This window comes from Moschus berezovskii, chromosome 1 (assembly GCF_049115385.1).
Source record: "Moschus berezovskii isolate FMDL1 chromosome 1, NW_MosBer_1.0, whole genome shotgun sequence".
Taxonomy (NCBI): domain Eukaryota; kingdom Metazoa; phylum Chordata; class Mammalia; order Artiodactyla; family Moschidae; genus Moschus; species Moschus berezovskii.
This window is the reverse complement of record NC_142460.1, coordinates 24,325,571-24,353,336: the sequence shown is the minus strand read 5'-3', so window position 1 is coordinate 24,353,336 and position 27,766 is coordinate 24,325,571. Positions and strand designations below refer to the sequence as shown.

General features: G+C 42.1%; 1 protein-coding gene and 1 pseudogene across 6 annotated transcripts in view; one reads left to right on the top strand and one right to left on the bottom strand.

Annotated features, from left to right (window-relative positions):
* GRIK1 (glutamate ionotropic receptor kainate type subunit 1) overlaps positions 1–6,703 on the bottom strand; it is a 460,642-nt gene extending 453,939 nt beyond the window's left edge. For all 6 annotated transcript variants that reach the window (XM_055421544.2, XM_088836755.1, XM_088836734.1 and 3 more), the window contains exon 1: positions 6,586–6,703. In XM_055421544.2, coding sequence (XP_055277519.1) covers positions 6,586–6,703 — 118 coding nt within the window. The remainder of the gene's footprint in view (positions 1–6,585) is intronic.
* A 76-nt stretch (positions 6,704–6,779) lies between these two features.
* LOC148778702 (uncharacterized) lies at positions 6,780–25,967 on the top strand (annotated as a pseudogene).
* The last annotated feature ends 1,799 nt before the right edge of the window (positions 25,968–27,766 follow it).

Genomic DNA, 27,766 nt, shown 5'->3' with positions numbered 1-27,766 from the left:
TCCATGAGTTTGTTATTATTATTTATCCTTCTATAACTAACACAATGCATTAGTAATTTTCTTGAGGCCAATTGGTACTTGCCAGCTGCCTCTACAAAGATTACATCTTGACCATTGCAAGCTGCTGACCTTCAACACCCCCTGAAAGAAGTTCAGGGTGAAAATCAGGAATGAGGCACTCTGTGCTCTGAAAAAAAAAAAAAAAAAAAAACTGGCAGAACAGGCCTTCAGATAGTTAGATCTTTTCAGAAAAAGGTTTTATGAGTTCCAATTCTTGCATCTTCTCATACCTAGAAAAACACTGACGTCATTAATGGTGAAATCTGCTTTGGCTATTAAAAAAAAAAATTTTTTTTTTTTACAATGAAAAGTCAAAATAGAGTAGCTATGGTTCAGACATCCTGGGAAATAACTATTTCCCAGATATCCTAAAAAATGATATTACGGGTGTGATTTCAGATTAGACACTGTGACCTAATGTAGAACTTAATGCTCCTGTAATGCATTTTTGCTTCTGTACTTTGCTTGCAGCTCGTACAACCAAAGTTACTCCATTTTAAGATAAGGTTGTCTTTAAGTAAAGATTCGAAAAAAGAAAAAAATAAATAAACAGTGAGAAGTGACAAAGCTGATATGTGAACTCAGATGTGTGACACCAATGACTGAAGTCTTAGGTCCTAAGCTACATCAGTAAGTTTTGTCTTGCTCTTTGGCTTTGTTACTATATTGCATTTTGAACAATATATTTGTTACTATATTTAAAAAAATAAATAAATAAAAAATAAATTCAAAAAAAAGAAAAATGCAGTTAGAAATATGACTTCCCTTCCACTTGTAGTTCACCATTCTTTCTTTGAGCTGAAATAATTTCTGGAAAATTTTAGCATAGAGATAAAATATGTTACATTTTCTATGGATAATTATCTGTGAAACAATAAAAGAGGATTAAGAGGCCAAAGGATAACTCACCACCACTGCTATCTATCAATCTCCCCTGAAAACTGTTTCAATTGCTTGTACAGTCTCATTAAAAATACTGTGTTGGCTAGATATTAGGCAACAAGGTTCCCCTCCAGCTAGATTATCTTCCTGAACCCCTTCTTATTGAGAAATTATGGGGAGTCCAATGATAATAACAACTTTCCTTTTTGATAAATGTCTAAAGTATACTCAAATATAAATCACATTAACTTTGCTTTACGTAGTTATTGCTGAATAACTAACAGCAACAGTTCATTTCTCTGATATTTTGGCTTCAGCTTAGTTTAAACTGTTGTATAACTGACATACACAAGTCCATCTATAATACAGCATAATTTAATGCAAGGGGCTTGAAACTTGAAATTGGAATGTCTAGCTCCAAAGCCCAGCCTTCCTACTAACTAGCGCTGGAGCTCAGGCAAACCCACAGCCTTGGTCTTCTCAAAACTGAAGGTTAAAAGCCATATAGGAAAAGTACCGCAAGTCAGGTTTACACAGTATAAATATTAGAGCTGTAAAATCAATATTAAAGAAAAAGGTGATTCATGCAGATAAAATAATAAGGCAAAAGATCTACTCATTTGCAGAAATACGTTCACATTATCCGGAGACTCCCTTTTTATCCTCTATCAGATAGCTTCTCCTCCAGATTTTTCTCCCAGGGTCAGTGGAGTTTTAAAGTCAACGATGACATCAGCATGTTTTCTCAGGGTGAAATCTACCTCAGGGCCAAATAGATCTTCCTAAACAGAGGCAGGGATTTCTGCTCCAGGTTTGGCAGCATGAATCCACTCTGTCTGTCCTCTGTGCATTTGAAGGCTTGGACTTATTCCATGTGGACTATGTCATGGATATAATAAACTGACAGCAGAAGATGAATGGAGAACTCTCCAAGAATTAAAACATTAAAAGTGTCTTCACTGAAGGCCTTGTGAAAATTTCCCAAGATGACATAGATTGTAAACTATTAGAATATAAGAATCAAGGAGCCAGATGCGTTTTGTTCGCTGTGGCATGCCCTGCATGTGTCTGGCTCATGGGGGTGTGTGTGCTTAGTTGCTCAGTCGTATCCGACTCTTTGTGACCCCATGGACTGTAGCCTGCCAGGTTCCTCTGTTTGTGGGGATTCTCCTGGCAAGGATACTGGAGTGGGTTGCCATGCCCTCCTCCAGGGGATCTTCCCAACCCAGGGACCCAGGGACCCAACCCAGGTCTCCCACATTGCAGGGGGATTCTTTACCATCTTCTGAGCTATCAGGGAAGCCCAGCTCATAGGTGAGGAAGCACATAATAAATATTTGTCTGTTGAGTGAAGAATGAATATTAAAATGACAATTCATTTTGTGATGGCAGAATAAAGTTGTGAACTTTTGTACACTTCAGCAAAAATATGAATATGCAGTGTTACTTTGAAATTTGGGGATATTTATGATTAAGTATTTTAAAAATAATGCTATAGTCAACCTGATGGTTGAAATAAAATACATCTGGATCTCTCTTAAGGAGATAAAAACATTTGAATAATAATATTGCCATGTAAATTTCCATTCTATTCACATATTCCACAGTATTTCTCTTTGTGTACTATATTTAATTACATAATAGTAATACACTGTATTTCTATAGTGGTTTGTTTGCAAATAACCAAAAACATAGTTTATTTGATCCTCCCCTGTGAAATAGGAAAAGTAGATGTCATTACTACAAACTCACAGGTAAAGGGATATGGGCTCAGATATATTAAGTGTCATAAACATATACCACACTGCTTGTTAAATCCCTGTGTAGAAAGCAAATTTCAATGATAATAATTTTTTAAAAATTCAGAAGGACTTCCCTGGTGGCTCAGTGGCAAAGAATCTGCCTGCCAACGCAGGAGACATGGGTTTGATCCCTGATCTGGGAAGATCCCACATGCTGCACAGCAATTAATCCCGTGTACCACAAACTATTGAGCCTGTGCTCTGGAGCCTAAGAGCCGCAACCAGAGAAGCCACCACAGTGAGAAGCCCGCACGCTGCAACTAGAGAAAAGCTCATGCAGCAGTGAAGACCCAGCACAGCCAGAAATAAGTAAAAAAATAAAAATTCATTTAACAAATTTAAAAATTAAAAACAATTACAAAGCAACTAATAAATCCATAGACTGCTTAAATCCCTTCCCTTATCTATTTTCTGTACTTTTACCAATGACATTGTGAGGTTGCAATTGCTTTAATTTGATTTTTCAGATGCAAACAATTCTCACATTCTATCTGTGAGATAGAATGTCTTGCTGAGACACATTTCTAGTAAGTCTTAGAGGTGGGTCACAAGCCTGTGCTGTCTGACAACAACCATGTGTCAGAAAGTCTGGTGGCCCAACTCTTAACTCTTAAATGCTAAGCTTTAACCACCACCTCTGTGATTGGGTATGTTGAGATGATACATTAAAATATACTATGCAAATATTTAATCCTGTTACTATTATTATTAGAAGTATGAAACATCTGTCCCAGAAATTACATATGCATATAGAATTGTTTTTCTTTTTTTTGTCCACTACTGGTGGTATGCTGCCATCTACTCAGGTCACCTAGACTCGGGTCTAACTATTGGCTGTCTGGCTATGTAACAGAGATGTCTGTGACCAAAACATGTTTGTATGATTAACTGGTTGTTGACAAACACTAGGGTATGAGACAGAAAGACAGGAATAACCCCAGCATGCTCTAGAGAACTCCCTGCCTCCAGCCATTATTTCTCTTCCATGCTGGCTGTTGTGAAACCTCTGAAGTATAGTTAGGAGTAATGCTTGGGACCCCTTTGCCCTGTAGGACCCTCTTTATAAAAATTGTGCTGTAAGACTGTAAACTTTTCAACAGACATCCACAATATGCATGAAAACCATGCATAATACATACTCAAAATCTCTCTAATTCTTAGGATGCATGAGTTTTCTGTTACATTTTATCCCTTTCATTTACTTTCTTTCTCAATGGCTGAAGTTTGAGCAGATACTCTTGCAGGAAAAATAGATGAGTAATTAATTCATCCAAGATTCAAGTGCTTTCTCACAGTGCAAAGTGCCAGACATCTATGTTTCACTTGGGGATATTTCAAGTTACTGGAACACTTGTAATACTAATTCAAGTTAAAGATCAAGTGTCCCTTTTTGTTCATTGGTTGATTGGTGGGTTGGTTGGTTAGATGTTTAGTAGTTTGCTGAAAAGAGGAAGGAAAGATAAGAAGTGAAAAAAGTGTGTTTTCATTCTTCTCTTTCCTTTTCTCAACACACACACAGTGGCTCAGTCCCCAACTCCTTTGATATTTCATACTCACTGTTGGACTTGACCGACATAGAAAGGCAGGTTTCCACTGAGCTAAAGCTAGTTTCCATGGTGCCGAAATGTGCGTTTAAAAGGAAGCATGGTCCTTAGGTGTCTACAGGGTGGTGTTCATGCCAAGCACAGGTCACAAAGGAGCCAGAAGAAGTAAGATGTTTGTCCTACACATAAACAGCACCGGGCTAGCTATTTCACTTTATGCATTCTGGTTCCCATTTAGAGAAAAAAAAATCTCATTATCGTGCAGCATATATTTTAAGGTTGGTGAATCACGTTGGGTTGTTTTAACTCTTTAACTAATTTAAATGGATGAGTGTGATTGCTTGAAGCTTAGGTAAATAATCAGATCTGTGAATAGATATGACCTTACAGACATTCATATCCTCTCCCAAAATTCCTTTGGATTTGGGTGATATAGGAGAGGAAAGTTCTTTCTTAAGTTTATTGTACAGGAAGGGGGACTGTTGGCTGGCATACCTTATTCTAGTGTGTCTAAATTTGTCTTTTTTAAAATATATAAAATATATGCAAAACACCAATTAAGTTAATGAACACTGGAAATTGTAACACACTCATTGTTTATGCTGTGTTGTTCACAGGAGTGAACAACCCCAGAGTGTGTACGGTTGATTGCATCCCCCTCCCCTCAAAAAAATAAATAAAAGAGAAAATAAAGATTAAAAAATTTAAGGTTAAAATATAACTAAAGGTGAAGACTATTTTGGCTATGAGTGGTACTTTTTGTAGAGGAATCCTTTGGGACTTTTTAAATGAACAGTCTAAATCATCCATTAAAATGTGCATTATCATATTTTAGAGAAAGATATCTGTAGTACAAGTTAGTATTTGAGATTTCTGTCCTTGAAAAACAGATCCCATGTGCCTAGAGAAAATGCATTTCAAAATAGTAAACTTCCATTTTTTTTGTAAATTTTCTATGGGGATATTCAGTGACAGGAACTAGGTTCTGAATCTTTAAAATGAGATGCGTTCATTGCAGGTCAGAATTAATAAAGTTATTGAACAATTTCAGCCACTTTAGTGGCATTATGAAGGGGTGCCCTGGATGGCTCCATGCACGTTCGATCAGTTCCTGGAAAGGGTATAAGTTAGAAGTCCTCCGAGGTGAAGACCTCAGTCTTGGTACCTACAGTGAGAAACTGGAAAAGCTGGGAGCCCCGCGTGGTGTCAAGACTTCACCTGTGGCTCTCCCCTTTCACTGGGTCTTTAAGAAGCCCAGTGGGTTGGGGGGAGAGGACCAACTGAGAACTAAAGGAATAGAAATTGGCTTTAAGTGTGCCAGGGAGAGCATTAAAGTAGTCAAAGAGCTTTTTTCAACCAAAGAAGCCGCTCAGAAATCTCTCTGTGCCTTCACAGACCAGACCTTGGTAGCGGGTGCTGTGTGTTTAGGTCCCTGAGTCCACACACTAGCAAAGCTCCCTGTCTCCCCTGTTATTATCTCACCGTCCTCAGGCGGCCCCCGGGGTCCCTATGCTCAGCCTTCCAGTCTCCTTTTATCCCCCCCTTGAGATGAAAGGCCAGAGTCTTCTAGCGAGTTACCCTGACGGGTCTGGGTCGTGCTCAGCTACACGCAGGTGGGGCAGACTGGGGAGAGGGTGGATAGCTTAGGGGCCGGCTCGCGGTGCTAACTCGATGGTCCTTCTGACTCCTCGAACCCCAGCCAGAAGTCAGATCCCAACTCTGCGTCACTCGAACGGAGCCCTCCAGGCTTTGGCGACTCCTCGAGCAAGAACTCAACTCAAGTAAGGAAACTTGGAGAATCGGGGTGAGCAGACGCGGGGAAGTCCCCGCATCCCTGGGGCATCCCGCGGGTACCCGGAGACTCGGATGCCAGGACCCCCCGGGCGTGCAGCTGGACGGCGCGAGGCCCACCGAGGCGCAGAGGAGAAGCGCATCTCCGGGCCCAAACCGAGCGCCTGCAGCCCCCCGCACTCAGAGCAGCGAGTCGGTCCAGGCGAACCGGGATCGCTGGCTCTCTTGCCCGCGTTCCTGGAGTCCGGATTAAAAAAAAAAAAGAAACCCGCCAACGGTACCTCGCGGGGAAGCGCGGGACTGGCCAGGAGGGAAGCGGCGACGCGGCTTCTTTCCCGGAGTCGCGGGTGGGCGCTGACCGCCACCAGCCCCCAGCTCCTGCCCCCCGGGCCGACGCGCGCTCCCTCGCCGCGGGACCCCGCGGCGCCCACGCTGGCCACGGGGAGCCACCGCGCCCCCGGAGCGGGCCGCCTGGAGCGCGCCCCCGCCCCGCGGGGTTCACTCACCGATCCGGAGTACTTGCGGGGCGGTCTGCGGGAGGACGGAGCCGAGGAGATAGAGAAGCGTCCAGCCGGCGTCCCTGGTCCTCAGCCTGGGCTGGGCGAGGAGTGTGCGGCGCTCCATCTTCCTGGCTTCTTAATTCATGCCGAGACGCAGCCGCCGCCGCTCGCCCTGGAGATGCTGCCCGCGGGGCGCGGGTCCCTGCCTCATCCTCCCTGGGATGCTAGCGCGGTGGCACCCAGCGCGCCCCTCTGGCGGAAAGAGCTCGAGGGGACCGGCGCGGGGTGGCGGAGCCGGCGGACGACGCTGGGCTGGAGCCGGGCTTCTGGCTTCTGCCGCTAGCCCATCACCGTTCCTCGTCCTCCTCCTCCATGGGCCGCGGGTCTCCGAGAAGCCGCGCGCAACTGCCCCCGGAGCCGAGAGACCAGCCGGGGAAAGTTGCTGCCCCGATTCGCCCGAACGTCTCCCTCATTCGTCCTCGGGTCAGATGAGAAAGTGGGGTGGCGGCAGGGACGGGGGGCAGGTGGAGAGTGCCACGAGACCAAGCGGGGGGTGGGGGGGGGGAGGAGAATGAAGACGGAGGAGGAAGGGGAGAGAGTAGGGGTGAGTTGGTGCAGGGGCTCTCAGCGAGCGGGAGGAGCTCCAGCAGGTTAACTGGGATCCGAGCCACGCTTTGGCTTCTCGGTTCTCCCCGCCCGCCTCCCCTCGCTCGCCCCACCCTTGATTTACTGCCCGCCCCAATACACCCATCCAGACACCCCGACGCGCGCACACTCACGCACATTCTCCCTCAACCTCAACTTTGCGCCCTAAGGCTGGAAAGTGTGTTGAGGATTGCCTCCTGAAGGCAGAACATTTAACTTGATGGTCAGAGCAGAGCCAACCTCTGCGCTGGGCCGCGAGTGGCCGAGGAGCCCTCTTTGGAAATGTCCCCGGGCGCCTGTCGGAGGGTCTCCGAGAGGAGATTCTTCCCCATCACTTGATGGAAAAGCGCCATCTCGGACGCCAGCATTTCGGGGAATAGAAGAGCTCTTATTTTAACTCTGGCAAAGAAGAAGGAAAGCAGGAGGAGGAAGAGAAGGATAGAAATGAAACCTCGGTACTCGAAGATTAAAGTGGCTTCTCTCCTATTCAGACCCCAGATAATCTCTTGTAAATTGCTTCCATTTACATGTGCAGAACTGGGAAAGAGGCAGCTTCCAGCGCAGCTCCTTGTCTCTGTTTTCCTTCGACTGGCACGTTTGAACGCTGGAAGAGAGGCTATTTTAGCACTGTAGGTTTGGAGACTGTTTCTCTGTGGAAGGACAAGGACGCTTCCCTGGGGAAATCATCAGCATTTGATCATTTTGGCTTAATTTCCTTTGAGTTTTGTAGGGGAATGTTCTATATAAATGTTGGCTAGCTTTGCATTAACATTCATAGACATTTTTTTCCCCATCAAAGTATGGATTTTGGAGAACTAACCTAAACTGAGTTAATTCATCTGAAAAACATGTCCACAGTTTATAGACCTACAATAGGAAAGGATTACAAAAGAAACCTAACATAACTTCAGGTACATTCATTCACTCTTATATGTAGCGCCAGGCACTATATGTATATATATATATAAAGAGAGAGGGAGGGACTATATATGTGTGTGTACGTGTTTGTGTGTGTAAAGTTGTTCAGTCGTGTCCAACTCTTTACGACCCCATGGACTGTAGCCTATCAGGCTCCTACGTCCATGGAATTTCCCAGGCAAGAATAATGGAGTGGGTAGCCACTACCTTCTCCAGGGGATCTTCACGACCCAGGGATCGAACCCGTGTCTCTTATGTCTCCTGTATTGGCATGTGGGTTCTTTACCTCTGCGCCACCTGGGAAGTCCACGTGTGTCTTAGTCACTCAGTCCTGTATAACTCTTTGCCACCCCATGAATCACAGCCCACCAGTCTCCTCTGTCCATGGAATTCTCCAGGCAAGAATACTGGAATGGGTTGCCATTCCCTTCTCCAGGGGATCTTTCCAAGCCAGTGATTGAACACAGATGGTAAAATTCTTTTCCATCTGAACCACCAGGGAAGCCCATAGATATAGATTTGATATGGATATAGGGTTTCCCTGGTGGCTCAGTGGGTAAAGAGTCTGCCTGCAATGCAGGAGAGCCATGTTCAATCCCTGGGTTGGGAAGATCCCTGGAGAAGGAAATGACAACCCACTCCAGTATTCTTACCTGGAGAATTCGACAGAGGAGCCCAGTGGGGTACAGTCCATGGGGTCACAAAGAGTTGGACACGACTGTGTGACTAACACTTTCTCTTTCATAGAGATAGAGATAGATTATAGACATAGATATGTCTTTTTTACTGCAGACCCACACCGTCCATCGAGGTTATAGTCCCACTGCTGGAAGCTCGTCAGTTCATACTGCAAATAGTGTGCCTGGTTCTCATACTTCTGTAAGAGAGTTGGTAAAACAGAACATATCCACAGATAAGAAGATGGGTGGATCTGGATTTAAGAATGCATTTTATGCATAGATCGATGAAACCAAGAAAAATTAGGAGCATATGAATCTTATCTTCAGAAATTTGAAGAGCTAAAAGAACTTACTCATAATATTAGGCAAAGAGAAAAATAAGAAAAATGAGAATATTGGATGGAGATTGTAGAAGAGTAAATTTCACTTATTTAGGTGAGGAACATTTCTAACTCTGGAAAGTGTCGACAATGATAGGACCTACTTCAAAAAAGAGCCAGACTCCCTCTCATTTACTCATTCATTGGTTCATTCAATACATATTTGAGTGCCTACTATGTGGAAAGCATTGTGCCAAGCCCTGGAGAAACAGTGGAAACATGGTTTCTGCCATAATGAAACTCAAAGGTGTTATAGAAGTGTGATGAGTTTCACAAAATGGTTCTCTGGGCATGATGAAAAGAGATATATAACCTCTTGAGGAATTTGGGAAGAATTTGTTAAGAAAATGATGCTTCAAAATTCCAATAATGGGTACTTTATAAATCCTTAACTAAGTATTTATATGTACTCTTAGTATCTATATTTATTCTTAATATTTATTTGTGTTTATAGAAATACAAAACCTGGTTGGGCTTCCCTAATGGCTCAGAAGGTAAAGAATCTGCCTGCAATGCAGGAGACCTGGGTTCGATCCCTGAGTTGCAAAGATCCCCTAGAGGAGGGTATGGCAACCCACTCCAGTATTCTTGCCTGGAGAATCCCCATGGACAGAGGAGCCTGGCAGGCTACAGTCCATGGGGTCACAAAGAGTCGAACACAACTGAGCGACTAAGAACACACACACAAAGCTTGGTAATGGATTTTATTTTTTTAACCTAAAGATTTGTGTAAAGCATGCTATTTTTCTTGGTGCATAGAGGGCTGAAAAGTGAAAGTGAAGTCGCTCAGTTGTGTCCGACTCTTTGCGAACCCATGGATTGTAACCTACCAGGTTCTACCTACCGTCCATGGGATTTTCCAGGCAAGGATACTGGAGTGAGTTGCCATTTCCGTCTCCAGAGGATCTTCCTCACCCAGGGATAGAACCTGGGTCTCCCGCATTGTAAGCAGACACTTTACCGTCTGAGCTACCAGTAGATAATAAATATGAGCATGGCTAGATCTTGAGAATCCAGACTCTAGAATTAGTTCAGCTTTTGAACAAACTGTTTCAATCCTTGTTTTACCTAATTCATTATTTGTAGCCTTGGTTAGATTACTTTATGTCCCTATAGTAGAGACTGCTGATGCTTACCTAGATCCATTTCTCTTTTTCCTGGGCTAATTAAAACCTGTTCTTTTTCAGTGAGGTGTAATAATCTATATTTAGCCAACAAAATGGGAGTAGAAGTAGTATGTGCCATTTCTGGGTAGGAAGGAAAGCAATGAAAGTCTCTCACCCATCCCTTGGGGACTGTCTTTTGCCACAGTAATTCCGAAAACCACAAGTTCTAGAGGTCAAGATGGAAGCAGCCGGGATCCCTGAGTCATCTTCTGGGAAGGATTTGCTTGAATAGTTGTCAGATTAGCAGCAAATTGTTAACAAATCAGTGAAAACAAAATTTGTGCTATAGTCCATGAAAATTTTGAAATCTGTTTGTTATTACAGCAAAACCTCTTCTATGCTGACTGATTCAATCTCTCTAGGATTTGGTATCTTCGTGTGTTAATTGAGACTGATAACACAGTATGGAGATTGGAGAATTATAGGAACTACTGTATGCAAAATATTTTCCAAGGATTTCATTACTCAATATATAATAGTTCAATTTTGTTAATTTACTTTTTTGGTTAAATTAATCTGAACATACATTTCTAGTTTAAATATGTCTCAGATGGCAGAGACTAGGATATTTTGTCTCTTAGGAAATGACTCCATCAATAGTATATATATTAGAGCTTCCCTAGTGGTGCAGTGATAAAGAATCTACCTGCTAATGCAGAACACTCGAGAGACACAGTTTCGATCCCTGGGTCAGGAAGACCTCCTGGTGGAGGAAATGGCAACCCATTCTAGTATTTTTGCCTGGAAAATTCCATGAACAGAGGATCCTGGTGGGATCCTACAGTCCGTGGGGTTGCAAAGAGTTGAACACGGCTGAGAGACTGAGCATGCAATAGTCTATTAATAGTAATTTGGCCCAACGCTATTTAAGGACATTTTATCACTTTTACCTGTATTACCTTTTGTCTCTAAGTTCTTTTTTGTTGGTAGAGATATTAGAAATATTGCATTTCCCAAAGTAGGTTTCTTAAAGATGCACACTTAAGTTGCTTTTCTGTATTCTCTATAAAACCTGTAAAGCTTAAAATTGAAATTGATTTCCTTGTTAAAATTCTTTCTTCCACTGCTCATATACACAGGCTCATGGTGTTAAGTTACTCATGAGTGATCAGCAGCTGCTGTTAATTTGTTTTGTGCTTTTTAGAAGCACTGTATTTTGTATCTATATGCGTCTAGTTATTTTTGCCCAAAATGACTATGTTACTCACTCTTGATTCACAGTTTCATAGTGCCCCCGTAAGAATAAAGATGTCCAATTGAATGCATTCAGTCTTTCCCCAGTTTCCCAAATCTTAAACTTAAACTGATACACTGAGGTTAATAAGGAAGTAATGTGCAGCCTTGTGCAGAGAGCTGATGATATTACTTAGTAATTCATTTAAGATTACTCAATTTTAATAACATAATGAGACATAAGAAAACTAACTTAGAATAAACTAAGGAACTCAAATGTTGTAAATGTGTTTTCAAAGTTTTTAGTAGGCTTGAGTTTACTTATAATGTTACCCAGGGCATGAAAAGCAAAAAAAACCCAAACAAACAAACAAAAAAATCAGGTGGCTTGTAGAGCTTCCTAAGAACGCGTAGCTGATTTGGAATAAAAATTCTTACTCCTTGACTACTTCTTTATGTCTAATTTTTTCCCTAGGTGATGTCATACGTTTCTAAGGCATTAAATATCTTTAGACAAGGATCTCAAATTTCATCTTTTGCTCAGATCTTGCCTCTGAACTCCAGATTCTCATAGCCAATTCTAATTACTATTTTCCACGAAGTACACATGTCAGTCTCTTGATTTTGTGTCATAGTATTGCTCCCTCCCTAGCCCCCTTTCAAAGTTTCTCATTTCAATATGTGTACTACCTTCCGTCCAGGTATTAAAACTAAAAACTCAGGACGCCATCCTTACTTTCCCCTTACATGCAGTGTATTTTCATATGCTGTTGGTTTTGTGCCTCAAACATTTCCTTAATTTGTTTGTCTGCAGTTCCAACACTATCATCTAGCCTGGAGTTTCTTAGCTTCAAAACTGTTGACATTTGGGGCCAGAAAATTATTTATTAAGGAGGCTGTCCTGTGTCTTATAGGATGCTTAGCAACTTCCCTGGACTCTATCCACTAGATGTCAGTAGTATCCTCCTCCCAGGCTGTAACAACCAAAAAGTGTCTGCAGACATCACCAAATGTCCTCCGAAGTACCTATCACCCCTAGTTGAGAGCCGCTACACTCACCCAAACACCGTGGTCTTCCATCTGGTCTATTACAGTAAGTTCTTAATTGTCCCTCTCCCCCATTGCCTCTTTCTATCCATTCTGTTGTCTGATCTAAATTTGCTTCTCCCATTGATATCCTCCCATTGATATCCTGCTCAGTTTCCTCACGGTCATTATCAGTTCTCTAAATATCTGTTTACTTTATTAGAGACTCAGTGATGGCATACTGAAACCTCAGCATTTTGTGCTGGCCTATCAGTTAGTGGAACCTTGATAAATGCTCATTGGATGAATGAATGAATGCAGTCATAACCCACACCACCTACAATTGGTAAGTGTATATTTGTAGGACTATAATACACCAGATTTCTCTTTTGATTTCACGCAAAGCTCCTACATAGATCAGTTTATATTTAAATGTCACACTCAGGACATTATTAATACTATAGTCCACTGTGTCTAGAAAATCTGGGGTATAATCTTAGATGTCAATTGTCAGGAAAATGCGGTACAGAGTAGGGATTTCTCCTCACATTTCATTTTTCAGCACCATGGCTACCATCCCACATGCCTTAACATTTTTACTGTAATTTTCATGCTAACACTGGTCCATTTGTTAAAGCACTGCAGAAAGCAATTGTAGTAAAATCTTTAAAAGAAAAAAAAAAGTCTTTATTAATTCATATCTTTATATGTTATTATTACAACCTGAGGGTGTAAAATAGAATTCCATCATGTGCAAAGTCCGAACCAAGTTGGTATGTAGCTACCTCCACACATAAGTAAGGAGAGTAAAGAAGAAAAGAGCCAGATCAGGCAGGCGGGATGTCAGGAGACCTGGGTCCTCACCCTGGACTGATCACTTACCGTGGCTCCCTGTTCATAGTCAAGTCCCACCCTCTCATGAGACACAACGGTGACAGTGAATGGATGGACTGATGTCTCAAAGCCAATGGGGCTATGGTTCTCCACTTCTCCTTCCAGCTCCAAAAGCCATTTTCATAGAGGAGGGACCCACAACTAATCTCTGTGTTCTTCTGGTTAAGCTTGTCCTTAAAATAATGAGTTTATTTTGTGATTTATTATATATTCCAGGCACCCTTCTTAGTGCTGTTACACGTTTGAATGGACTCAATACTGAGCGCCACCTTGAGAGGTAAGTACTCTCAGTTCAGTTCAGTACTGTCCCTCGGTCATGTCTGACTCTTCAGGACCCCTGGACTGCAGCATGCCAGGCCTCCCTGTCCATCACCAACTCCTGGAGTTTACTCAAGATCATGTCCATTGAGTCGGTGATGCCGTCCAACCATCTCATCCTCTGTCATATCTTTCTCCTCTTGTCTTCAATCTTTCCCAGAATTATGTTCTTTCCAAATGAGTCAGCTCTTCCCATCAGGTGGCCAAAGTATTGGAGTTTCAACTTCAACATCAGTCTTTCCAATGAATATTCAGTACCGATTTCCTTTAGGATGGACTGGTTGGATCTCCTTGCAGTCCAAGGGACTCTCAAGAGTCTTCTCCAACACCACAGTTCAAAAGCACCAATTCTTCTGTGCTCAGTTTTCTTTATAGTCCAACTCTCAAATCCATAAATGACTACTGGAAAAAACCATAGCTTTGACTAGACGGACCTTTGTTGGCAAAGTTATGTCTCTACTGTTTAATGTGCTATATAGGTTGGTCATAACTTTTCTTCCAAGGAGCAAGCGTCTTTTAATTTCATGGCAGCAGTCACCATCTGCAGTGATTTTGGAGCCCAAAATATAAAGTCAGCCACTGTTTCCCCATCTATTTGCCATGAAGTGATGAGACCGGATGCCATGATCTTAGTTTTCTGAATGTTGAGCGTTAAGCCAACCTTTTCACTCTGCTCTTTCACTTTCATCAAGAGGCTTTTTAGTCCTTCTTCACTTTCTGCCATAAGGGTGGTGTCATCTGCATATCTGAGGTTATTGATATTCCTCCCAGCAATCTTGATTCCAGCTTGTGCTTCTTCCAGCCCAGTGTTCCTCATGATATACTCTGCATATAAGTTAAATAAGCAGGGTGACAACATACAACCTTGACGTACTCCTTTTCCTATTTGGAACCAGTCTGTTGTTCCATGTCCATTTCTCACTGTTGCTTTCTGACTTGCGTACAGATTTCTCAGGAGGAAGGTCAGGCAGTCTGGTATTCCCATCTCTTGAAGAATTTTCCACCGTTTGTTGTGATACACAGTCAAAAGCTTTGGCATAGTCAATAAAGCAGAAATAGATGTTTTTCTGGAACTCTTTTGTTTTTTTGATAATCCAGTGAATGTTGCCAATTTGATCTCTAGTTCCTCTGCCTTTTCTAAAGCCAGCTAGAACATGTGGAATTTTACAGTTCATGTAATGTTGAAGCCTGGCTTGGAGAATTTAGATCATTACTTTGCTAGTGTGTGAGATAAGTGCAAATGTGCGGTAGTTTGAACATTCTTTGGCATTGCCTTTCTTTGGGATTGGAATGAAGACTGACCTTTTCCAGTCCTGTGGCCACTGCTGAGTTTTCCAAATTTGTGGCATATTGAGTGCAGCACTTTCACAGCATCATCTTTAAGGATCTGAAATTGCTCAACTGGAATTCCATCACCTCCACTAGCTTTATTCATAGTGATGCTTCATAAGACCCACTTGAGTTGGCCTTCCAGGATGTCTGGCTCTAGGTGAGTGGTCACACCATCGTGATTATCTGGTTTGTGAAGATCTTTTTTGTACAGTTCTTCTGTGTATTCTTGCCACCTCTTCTTAATATCTCCAGCTTCTGTTAGGTCCATACCATTTCTTTCCTTTATTGAGCCCATCTTTGCATGAAATGTTCCCTTGGTATCTCTAACTTTCTTGAAGAGATCTCTAGTCTTTCCCACTCTGTTATTTTCCTCTATTTCTTTGCATTAATCAGTGAGGAAGGCTTTCTTATCTCTCCTGGCTATTCTTTGGAACTCTGCATTCAAATGGGTATATCTTTCCTTTTCTCCTTTGCCTTTTGTTTCTCTTCTTTTCACAACTATTTGTAAGCCCTCCTCAGACAGCCATTTTTCCTTTCTGCATTTCTTTTTCTTGGGGATGGTCTTGATCACTGCCTCCTGTACAATGTCACAAACCTCCATCCATAGTTCTTCACACACTCTATCAGGTCTAGTTTCTTGAATCTATTTCTCACTTCTACTCTATAATCGTAAGGGATTTGATTTAGATCATATCTGAGTGGTCTAGTAGTTTTCCCTACTTCTGCACAGAGAGGTGAAACAACATATCAGAAATCATACAACTAACTGACAGAGTCAGAATTTAAGCTTAGTCTGGTTCTAGAGCACTCATGTTTTTTTTAAATTGAGGTGAAATTACATAAGATTTGCCACCTTACAAGGAATCATTCCATGGCATTTAGTACATGCATGATACTGTGCAAACACTGGCTCATTCCACTGTGTCTGGATCATCCTGAGTGATACAGAAGCAGCAAGAGTGACTCAGAGAGACAGCTAAGGACTTGTGGTCTGCTGGAAAGACTCTGACTTTTAATCTGGATAATATAGGGAGTCACTGAATATTTTGAATAGAAGAATGACATTACCAGACTTATGTTTCCTTATCTTTTGTTTTGGAGATTATACTAAGTATTAGAGACAAAGTGAATAGATTTTGTTCTTGCTTTCATGGAACCTAGAGTCAAGCAAATAGTTCTACAATTAAATACAGAGTTTCAAATTGTGTTAATGATAAAAAACTTACTGTTTAAAGTGCAAAATGAATCCTAAGTTGGAGCGCAAAGATGAATTATCACAAAGTGACCACTATCATGCCACCAACCACTCAGACAAGAAACAGAATGATGTCAGAACCTCTTTGGTTTTTCTCAGCTACACCCTCCAAACGTTGCCAGTATTTTCACTTTCAACAGCAGATATTAGTTTTGCCTTCTTTGAGACTTAATATAAATGATAAAACATATCCTTCTGTTCCTGGCTTCTGTCAAATGATAGCTAACATTACAGAGCCTTTACTGCAGGTCAGGCCCTATCTTTTGTGGTTTATATTGGGTTGCCATGATCCTCTGAAGTGGTCACTAATATCACTATACCCATTTTGCAGAAGAGAACATTGAGGCACAGAGGTAGAATGCAGGTTCCATGAAGGAAAGCAGAAAGATATGTTAGATTTGAAAAGTGGAACTTGCTTTGAAGTAGGAGCTTAGGAAAGAGTTCTCTGAGGAAGAATCCTTTATGCCTTGACTGAAAGGGCAGTTGAGGCTTCCTGGGTAGTTCAGGTGGTAAAGAATCTCCCTGCAATACATGAGACCCCAGTTTGATTCCTGGGTCAGGAAGATCTCCTGAAGAAGGAATATGCTTCCCACTCTAGTATTCTTGCCTGGAGATTCTCCATGAGCAGATAAACCTGGAAGGCTACAGTCCATGGGGTCACAAAGAGTCAGACATGACTGAGTGACTAAGCACAGCTCAAAGGGTAGTTGGGAGTTACTGAAGGGGGATGAAGAAGAAGATTCCAGGCAGAGGAAGGTTCTCTTGTGGGAAGCTCCCTACTGTGTAAATGCGACAGAGCTTGAGTGACTGATGTTAGCTGGAGAGAAGGAACTACCAGAGGAGCCTCATCCATGTCTCAGATGCCCAGATCCTCCAAGGTCCTTAGCAGACTTCCGGAAGATCTGAAAGCTGATCTAAGGTGATGGGAGACTGGTGAGTCTGGCTCCATCTTTCCAACCTGTGGGCACTCACTCACCCTCTGTATGCTTTATAAGGCAGAGTCCTCACCACTCAGACCACGAGAAGGTCAAGATCTTCACCCTGTATTTGCTTCTCATGTTCCTCCTCATTCAGCCACATGGCAGGGAACTCTCCTTCTCAGTTGGAGCCTGTCAAACTAGTCCCCATTTTTCCAAGCTGCTTTTAGCATCTTTAATGTTCCCTTCCTTACACTTTTCCTAATGAAGCATTATTCTTGCCTCTTATCTCATTACTCAGAAAGGCTTTCTTTGGATCCACAATGACAAATATGTCCACCCAATTTTACCCTTCTACAGTGTCCTGAACTTTCTTTCTCAGAAGTTATTACCGATTTTAACTATTTGTTCATTTGTTGTGAATTTCTCTCTCCTTTTAGATTGCAAGCAGCAGGAAAGCAGGGTCTTTTCGTTTGGGGTTGAGTCTCTGGATATGTTCAGAGCCTTTCCCAGCTCCTAATACATAGTTGCTGCTCAGTTTATTGAGTTTATTATTAATAATTAATTGCTGTTTATTTACTAAATAATATATTTTTAGGCTTATTGGATTTGAAAGGGAGGAGTAAAATGGCATATCTTGCCCACATATCTGAGCGGCTTCACTGTCCCTTTTCACTTTCATGCATTGGAGAAGGAAATGGCAACCCACTCCAGTGTTCTTCCCTGGAGAATCCCAGGGACGGCGGAGCCTGGAGGGCTGCTGTCTATGGGGTCGCACAGAGTCAGACACGACTGAAGCGACTTAGCAGCAGCAGCAGCACACATAACTATGGGCTTCCCAGGTGGTGCTAGTGGCAAAAAACCCACCTGCCAATGCAGGAGATGTAGGTTTGATCCCTGGGTTTGGAAGATTCCCCTGGAGGAGGATATAACAACCCGCTCCAGTATTCTTACCTGGAGAATCCCATGGACAGAGGAGTCTGGCGGGCTACAGCCCACAGGATCACAAAGAGTTGGCACCACTGAAGCGATTTAGCATACATGTATACATACCTAACGTATTCAAAGTTTACTTTGGTACATATTTTAATAATCATTATTTTCAGTAATCGTATAAGCTCAAGTTACTTCAGTTTTGGAGTGATTAAATAAGTGAGCAGAAACCTTAAAGAACCTTAAAAAGCTAGTAATTGCTTTTAAAAAGCCAAAAACTGAAGCTCACAGCCATTCCAACCTTCTAATTATTATTCAGCCCACCTTGCCTTATAGATTTCCAAAGTCAGCCCCCTGATAACAATACATACTAAGCTTCTTCATATTCAAATTATGCAAATTAATCCGGGTTTCTAATTATTACACCTTGGTTTAATTTCTTTCCTCACAATCACTTCTTGGAGCATCCTTTGTATTTTAAAGTATTGTGTTTATTTATCAAAGAAATATGTGCATATAATTAAATACATGCATATATAAATACATGCATATAATACAGAACTTAGCACTAAATACTAAATAAAAATGTGACCGAACACTGTCCCTTCACCTTGTTCCCCCAGTGCTCCCTCTCCAGCTCTTTCAGGTATTGTGCGCAGCAGTCACACAGCCCGCGTTTCTGTGTTTGTTGTTGTTCAGCTGCTTCTACATAATATACACAAATAGTTCTTGCTGGCTTCATGAGTTGGTGGTATTATCCATCATGCTGTCATGGTATATGAGATTTTCACTCTCTAACACCTTCATTCTACTGGCTTCGCTTTCTCCTCTTAATAAACTGAACTTTCAAGTGCAGTCACCATTCAGGGTTTATGCTTGACTCTGATTCTCTCCCTTTTCTGTACATTTAATGTCTGATGCTTTCGGTTTTGCTTTAGCTTTGAACGTTGTCTCTTTTGCGCCTCTGCCGCCTCCCTATTTCTTTCTCTATGTCTCCCTGTCTTCGTATCTCCATCTAGCTCATTCTTCCCTCTTCGTTTCTCTCAGCACACATCAGAGTCATTTCCTAAGCAAAAGTGTCTCAAAAAATTCTCTTTCGCTAGCTTGGTTTATTCAGATAGTGTACCTGTTGCTTGAGTACCTCTCTTTGTCAACTTAAGTCACCCTTTGGGACATTTTCTCAACTTTGGGTTTTAATCCTTTGATGATTTTTAAAAATTTATGCTATTATGTTTTTATGAGTTATTTTTTCCCTCTCAATGTTAAATATTTTGTTTCTGTTTCATAGCTGTAATGTCTGTTTTTAAGCCTTTGAGGATATTTTGGAGGGATTTTTCTCCCCTAAATACTTTCTGTTAGTTTCAAGATGCCTTTTTCGTGTGTTCTTTGGTCTCCAACTTTCATGGTGGGAACTTTCTCAAATATCCCACAACCTTTTGTTGTCTGTTCATGTTTAAGGAGAAAGGTCTGGAAGGCTGATTGCAAGTGTGGAGTAAAATTAGGCAGGATGTGTGGGTTCTTAGCTTTCCCAATGGTACAGCAGGTAAAGAATCTCCCTGTAGTCAGTGCAGGAGACACAGGAGATGCAGATTCGATCCCTGGGTTGGGAAAATCCCCTGGAGGAGGAAACAGCAACCTACTCCAGTACTCTTGCCTGGAGAATCTCATGGACAGAGGATCCTGGAAGGCTACAGTCCAAAGGGTTGCCAAGAGTAGGACACAACTGAGTGACTACACCGCGTGCCCGCGCGCGCACACACACACACACACACATGGCAGTGACATGGGGGCACCTCTGATGTCAGTATTTTCAAAATTACATTTAAGAGTTTACTACAACAAACTAGTCAATATACAAAAATGAAGCAAACTCACAGATACAGAGAAAAAGCTAGTGGTTACCATAGGGAGGCTGAATGGAGGAGGGACTATATAAAGATGGTGGAGTAAGAAGTACAAACTATTATGTGTAAAATAAGCTGCTAGGATATATTCTACAACATGGGGAATAGAACCAATATTTTGTAATAACTATCGATGAAGTATAACCTTTAACAATTGTGAATCACTGTACTGTATACCTATAACTTGTGTAATGTACAGCAACTATACTTCCATAAACAAACAAATAAACAAAACAGAATCAAATTCTAACACTCAGCAAAAGGACAGTATGTAGGTAATGTAAACTCATGACAAAGAAATATCACAATGTTGGTTGCCTTTGGGGCAGCCAGAATGGGAATTCAACTATGTGTGTAATGTTTATTTCTCTTTAATAAATACATTTGAAGGAAATTAAAAAAAAAAAGAAGTTTTCTTCTGGGCTGATTACATTCCCAAGAAAAGACACTCCTGGTGCTCTTCCTTAAGAGTCAAGGTCTTAACTATCTGTGAACTGCATGTTGTCACCTACATATTGTCACCCTGCTTATTTAACTTCTATGCAGAGTATATCATGAGAAACGCTGGGCTGGGGGAAGCACAAGCTGGAATCAAGATTGCCGGGAGGAATATCAATAACCTCAGATATGCAGATGACACCACCCTTATGGCAGAAAGTGAAGAAGAACTAAAGAGCCTCTTGATGAAAGTGAAAGAGGAGAGTGAAAAAGTTGGCTTAAAGCTCAACATTCAGAAAACTAAGATCATGGCATCCGGTCCCATCACTTCATGGGAAATAGATGGGGAAACAGTGGAAACAGTGTCAGACTTTATTTTTTAGGGCTCCAAAATCACTGCAGATGGTGATTGCAGTCATGAAATTAAAAGATGCTTACTCCTTGGAAGTAAAGTTATGGTCAACCTAGACAGCATACTAAAAAGCAAAGACATTACTTTGTCAACAAAGGTCCATCTAGTCAAGGCTATGGTTTTTCCAGTAGTCATGTATGAATATGAGAGTTGGACTATAAAGAAAGCTGAGCACCGAAGAATTGATGCTTTTGAACTGTGGTGTTGGAGAAGACTCTTGAGAGTCCCTTAGACTGCAAGGAGATCGAACCAGTCCATTCTAAAGATCAGTCTTGGGTGTTCATTGGAAGGACTGATGTTGAAGCTGAAACTCCAATACTTTGGCCACCTGATGCAAAGAGCTGACTCATTGGAGAAGACCTTGATGCTGGGAAAGATTGAGAGCAAGAGGAGAAGGGGATGACAGAGGATGAGATGGTTGGGTGGCATCACCGACTCAATGGACATAAATTTGGGTAAATTCTGGGAGTTGGTGATGACAGGGAGGCCTGATGTGCTGAGGTTCATGGGATCGCAAAGAGTCAGACATGACTGAGCCACTGAACTGAACTGAACTGCATGTCATGTGAATGAAAATAGCCACCAGTCTCAACTTCCATTTACATCTGTGTTGACTTAAATCCCCAGTTCAGACTGTTATTTATGCCTTTCCTTAAGTCTGAATCCTCCTGTCCAGAAAGCCTCAGTTGTACCCTCTTCAGAGAAATGCCCCCACTTTTATGTGGAGGTCATAGGGAGAGGAAGTTATCTAGTGGTGTGGCTGTAATTCCTTCTTAAAGAGCTTTCCAGCAGTCCTTTCTAGATCAGGTCACCACGTCCCCCTGGGCCTGGAGGCCCTGCAGCCTGCTGGCTCTTAGCCATGAGACATTTCTACCTTGAAAAGCAGGTTGGCTCTTGCCTGTTAGCAGTGATGGTTTAATACTGAGTGTTCTCTAGATGGCCAGGTGAATTTCTGCTCCTCAGTGACTGCATTTTCTCCTGGTCCCTGTACTGTAGTTTTAGTGAGCTTTCTGGAGGAAATGTATTCACTCCTTCACTTTTACCCAGAGCGCGTATTCTGTAACTTTTGGTCCAAATTGCAGCACCAGGTGTTCTCAGTGCCCCGCCCACACGCTCTCAGCACTCACCTCTGCATGTCAGTCCGGCTTCCTGAAAACAGCTGGGACTCTTCCTGAGGACATTTTTCCCCCTTTCTTTTCCCTCCTCCCTCCTCTACTTTCTTTCTTTCTTTTTTTTTCAGTTGGGTACAGTTTCTGGCAACCCACTCTAATATTCTTGCCTGGAGAATTTCATGGACAGAGGAGCCAGTCCATGGGGTCGCAAAGAGTCGGACACGACTGAGCAACTAACACACACACAGTTTCTTTATAATGTTCTGTTAGCTTCCGCTGTACAATGAAGTGGATCAGCTGCGTGGACACATATACCCCCTCCCTCTTGACCCTCCCTCACAGCCCTCAGCCCCACCCCTCCCCTCTAGGTCATCACAGAGCACCGAGCTGAGCTCCCTGTGCGATACAGCAAGTTCCCCCTTGTTATCTGTTTTACATAGGACAGTGCGTGTACATGAATCCTCATCTCCCTTGCATCCCGCCCCTTCTCCGACCCCCAGAACCTGTATCCAAATGTCTGTTCCCTACCTCTGTGTCTCTGTTCCTGCCCTGCACCTTCTCTTCTCCTCCTCCTTCACATTCCCTTCCTCTTGCTTCTTTTTCACTTCGGGAGTTGGGAGGTTAAATCTAGATCCAGTATCTTGGAATCTGCCCCTTACCTGGGAGAACCCTGAACTGTGTCCTATACTTTCTCCTAGAGTTTCCCAGAGGAATTCTGTTCCAGTTGCCTGTGGAAATCACTTGCTGGGTAATGCATCTTTTATCAGCTTTCTTCTCTTTTCCTGCCTCTTACCTTCACTCTTACTGTCCTTCTTCGAATGAACTACCAAATTCACTTATAATAATTGAATTCTCACCTCTGCCTGCTTCTGAGGGACCTGGAAGTTTATTTCCCTAGTTATTTCTCCATATTTTTAATATACTTTACCTACCTTGTTAGTTTTTAGCTAGCCCAGGCTTCCCTGATGACTCAGATGGTAAAGAATCTGCCTGCAATGTAGGACACCTGGGTTTGATTCCTGGGTCGGGCAGATCCCCTGGAGAAGGGAAAGGCTACCCACTGCAGTATTCTTGCCTGGAGAATTCCCTGGTGACTTCAGTCCATGGGGTCACGAAGAGTGGACATGACTGAGCAACTAACATGTATCCGTGTACCCTGTTATTTTTTAGCTAGCTTATACTTATTTGGTATTTATTACTTTTCAAGCTTGGATGGTTAATCTTATCCTTACTGTGTTGGTCACAGCAATGTAGACTGGAGTTACAAGAAACACATTTGATAGCCCTTTTCTTTACGCCATGCGATTTCCTGATTCAAGAAGGTGGCATACCTCCTGATTTAGGAAGCAGACGTGTGGTAAGACCTCACTTGATTCAAATGTCCTGAGTTTGTCCATGGCCAGTCAGTTTTAAAAGCGTTCCCAAGTCTAACACTAATTGCTTTTGAATCATCTGTAGCACAACAGCAAAGTGAGAGCAGGGTGATCTCAGCCACAAAAAGCCGCTGGCTCCTAAATGAGTGAGGACAGAAATGCCTTACTCTGGGCAGCTCAGATATTTGGGACGTGTGACGTGATCGCTAAAAGCTCACAACATAAGAACAGATAAAAGCCCAGTTAGACAGATATTTATCCCAGGGCAAGGTAAACAAGTTTCTTCCCACCACAGATTATTGACCTGAAAAATTCACACAGGAAACCATGCCAGTGCATCAACTGATTTTATTTATTTTTTAAAATCCTCAAAGAGAAAATCCTCTGTAAAGTATTATTACTAAATACCTATGTTCTATAAAATTACTTAGACAAGCAACTGGCATTCCTAGAGTAATACTGATTTTTGTCATTGAATAGTTCTACGATAAGCAATGAGAACATTTTAAATCACAGCTGTAAACAATATCAGTGTTTTCACTATCTACATTTCTTTCCCTCTGAGAACCATAATGGGCAACTTGAAGTACTGAAGGTCTTGGCTCTTCAGTGGCCACTTCATTGCTTTCCAGATTTCTCCTTTTTATTTTATTTTTGACATAAATCAGCTCTTTCTGCTGTGTCCTCTACACAACTGCCACAGACATTTGGAACCATATGTTCCTGTCTGGCGCACACCATGAGCAAGCGCGGCATGTCAGAAATACGGCTTACAGAGACTCCTCCATGACGTGCCACTGCGCCCTAGACGGCGGTGAGCTGGAAACCTACCCAGGAAGCTGGGGACAGAGCCCACAGTGGCCTTCCTCTTTGGGAGTCACCTTGATGATGCTTCTGCCATCTCTGCTCCTGCCTGTGGAATCAGGGCAGCATCTCTTCAGGACCTGGCACCAACGCTTCAGTGGTATAAACCAAATGGTTGCTATGCGATGTAGAACCAGATCGTTGTGGTTTACCACTCTGTCCAGCCCTAAACAAATGATATAAAATCTCTGCTGTACCAACACAACCATCGGCCATCATTAAAACGAATTTTCAAAGGGATTATGTTCTTGCTAGTTGGCACCAGAGGAAAGCGAATCACTAAGCAGCTTCAGTGCTTTTGTCCTACATCACAAAGCAGGTTTCATCCTCCTATGCATGACTTCACCAACTGCATTGTGCCACTTCTAAATGTCCAGTTTTATTTATTAATCCATTAATTTACCAGTGCTTGTTCTATTCTTAACAAGACATGATGACTCTTCCGGGGAACTGAGGAGATGCATGATGATTCAAAAATGAACCCAGCATTTTTAGATCATAAGCTACGTTGTTAAATCATCTTCATGCATTATTTTAAAGCAGAATCAAACTAACAAGTTATTCTTTGTATTTCTTCACAGCAATGCAGTCTTGGTTTCCCTGTTCTCTCACTGTCTCACTCCTGAAACCATATGCTGTGCTGTGCTTAGTTGCTCAGTCTTATCTGACTCTCTGTGACCCCGTGGACTGTAGCCCACCAGGCTGCTCTGTCCATGGGGATTCTCCAGGCAAGAATTCTGGAGTGAGTTGTCATGCCCTCCTCCAGGGGATCTTCTCAACTCAGGGATCAAACCCAGGTCTCCTTCCTTTCAGGCAGATTCTTTATTGCCTGAACCACCAGGGAAGCCCAAGAATACTGGAGTGGGTAGCCTATCCCTTCTCCAGGGGATCTTCCCCACCCAGGAATTAAACCAGGATTTCCTGCATCGCAGGCAGATTCTTTACCAGTGGAGCTACCAAGGAAGCCTCCAGAAACCGTATACGACCCTATAAATTCACATGTTCCTGCCTGTCTCATTCATGTTTGATTTTCAAGTCATATTCTTTCTACTTATATAAATGGTTGTGGTTGGCTTTAAGAAGATATAGCATGGAAATCCCTAAAAATAAAATGGCTGTTGTTACCATTATTCTCCATTTTTCTGCATCTAAAGAAAAGAGGGACTGAGAGAGACAGAGGAATCCAAGCATTCAGTAAAAGACAAATATTATATATAACAATGTGTGAATTTAGGCCATAAAAATACACAATGGAGATTTCTTATTTAGTAGCAGCAAGCTGTGGGCCCTGGAGAGTGCAATAATAAAACTGTCCAAAGTCACAAATACTGTATATAGTTAGTCATGGGAGGTGTCATTTGCTTCAAAATAGACTTTTATTTTGCCTTTCTTTTCCTTAACCACATTCAAAATTAGAGAGGAATGATGAGAACCAGCAGGAAGACAGAGCAAACAGCTAACAGAATCAGGGGAGTTTTCAAACAGCCAGCTAAATTCACTGCACATCTCAACCACAGAAATATTTCAGGTGACTCTGTTTTTGACAAAACGTGGGAACCACAGGATCCACAACACGTACAAGCAAAACTCAACAACTCTAATAATAGTTACAGAAGTGAAAACTAATTTGGATAAAATAAGACATTGACTCAAGTCCTCTAAGAGAGGATTTTTGAAAACAAAGTTTAAAAAAATCTCATTTTGCCTTCTGGGAATTGCCTTTCTCTCTACACCTTGACTGTTTTGCTGGATTTCCTTGTTAAGGGGAGAATTCTCTTGTACCATTTCTTTCCCATCTGACGTCATGAAATGTCATATATATATTTTTCTTTCTTTTTATCATAAGGTGACTAAAAGACTGTTTCATGCCGTAGCTATTGACTGAGCATGTACTTTGTAGCCCACCTTCCCTGAGAATTACATGGATCACATTAATGTGTGGTACAAGTGAATTCAGGAATCCATGGTGTTTACTGTCTCAGTCCGTGTGTGTGTGTGTCTGTGTGTGTGTGTGTCTCTCTGTGTGTGTTTGTTAGTCACTCATCATGTCTGACTCTTTTCTACCCTGTAAATTATAGCCTGCCAGGATCTCTGTCCATGAATTTCTAAAGGCAAGAGTACTGGAGTGGGTTGCTATGCCTTCCTCCAGCGAATCTTCCTGACCCAGAGATTGAACTCAGGTCTCCTGCATTGCAGGCAGATTCTTTACTTTCTGAGCCACAAAGGAAGCCCCTCAATGCCTGTATTTGCTCTAATAATATATCCAGAAGGTGACAAATAAAAATACAACCTTAGCATCTAGCAGCCCATTCTCTAAGAAAGGAAAAAATCTGTATGAAATTAGTGTAAGTATTATATAGGCCTCTTATACTACGGTTGAAGTCCATCAATTTAGGAGACTGCTTTGTGCTAACATTATTTTCAGAATGCATTGGATGGTTCTCTTCCATGGGTGCCAATTACCCATTTCTTTACTGAATTTAATATTTGAATCATGTTTGTGCCTCTTGTTTTTCTCAAGCTATGTGAAAAGTGAAAGTGTTAGTCATCTTAGTCATGTCCAAGCCTTTACAACCCCATGGACCCGCCAGGCTCCTCTGTCCATGGAATTCTCCCAGCAAGAATACTGGAGTGGGTTGCCATTCCTTTCTCCAGGGGATCTTCTTGATCCAAGGAGCAAACCTGGATCTCCTGTATTGCAGGCAGATTCTTGACCATCTGAGCCACCAGGGAAACCTGTGCTTTGTTAATTTGTAAAATAATAAAATGAGCAAACAATTACTTTTCAAGAGCCAGGAAAAAGAGTGACCACACAGTTCTAGACATAAAGACTTGTGGAATATGGCCAGGAAAGCAGATTACAGAATGAAATACCTTTGTTCCGTGCCTGTGTATCTGCTGGGCACATTGTATTTGTTGACTGATTGGACCTCAGTCTTCTCTTGTTAAATGAAGCAGCTGAGGTCAGTGTTCCTTAAGGTCTTTTTGTTTCCAACTTTCTATCTGGAGTTTCTGGTTTCCTTGTCTTGCCAGTTTGCTCCTTCTACTCATTAACTGCTACAAATCTGACATGATCAATTTTGTGCAACAGTAAGTTCACTATGGTTGCAATGTGGGAAACAGCCTGAAAGGGAGAATAAGGTTGGGGAAGATACAAGTAAGAGACGAATGCAGTAATAATACTTGAGTAAATTGATGGGGGCATGATTTCATGATGTGGGGTAGACAGAGGTGAATGGAGTTAGAGGGTATATATCCTATTAAGCTGCCTGGAAGCAGCTTTACGGAAATGTATTGAGTGAGGAGAGAAGAGATGTCAAGATAATACTCAGGCTTCTGGTTTAGGTAATCAGTTCAGCATGTGCACCCTTCACCTAGATGGGGAACACTGCGAGAGTATCAGCTATGGGGAACAAAGATACAGTTAGTTTTTGAACGTGGTAATTT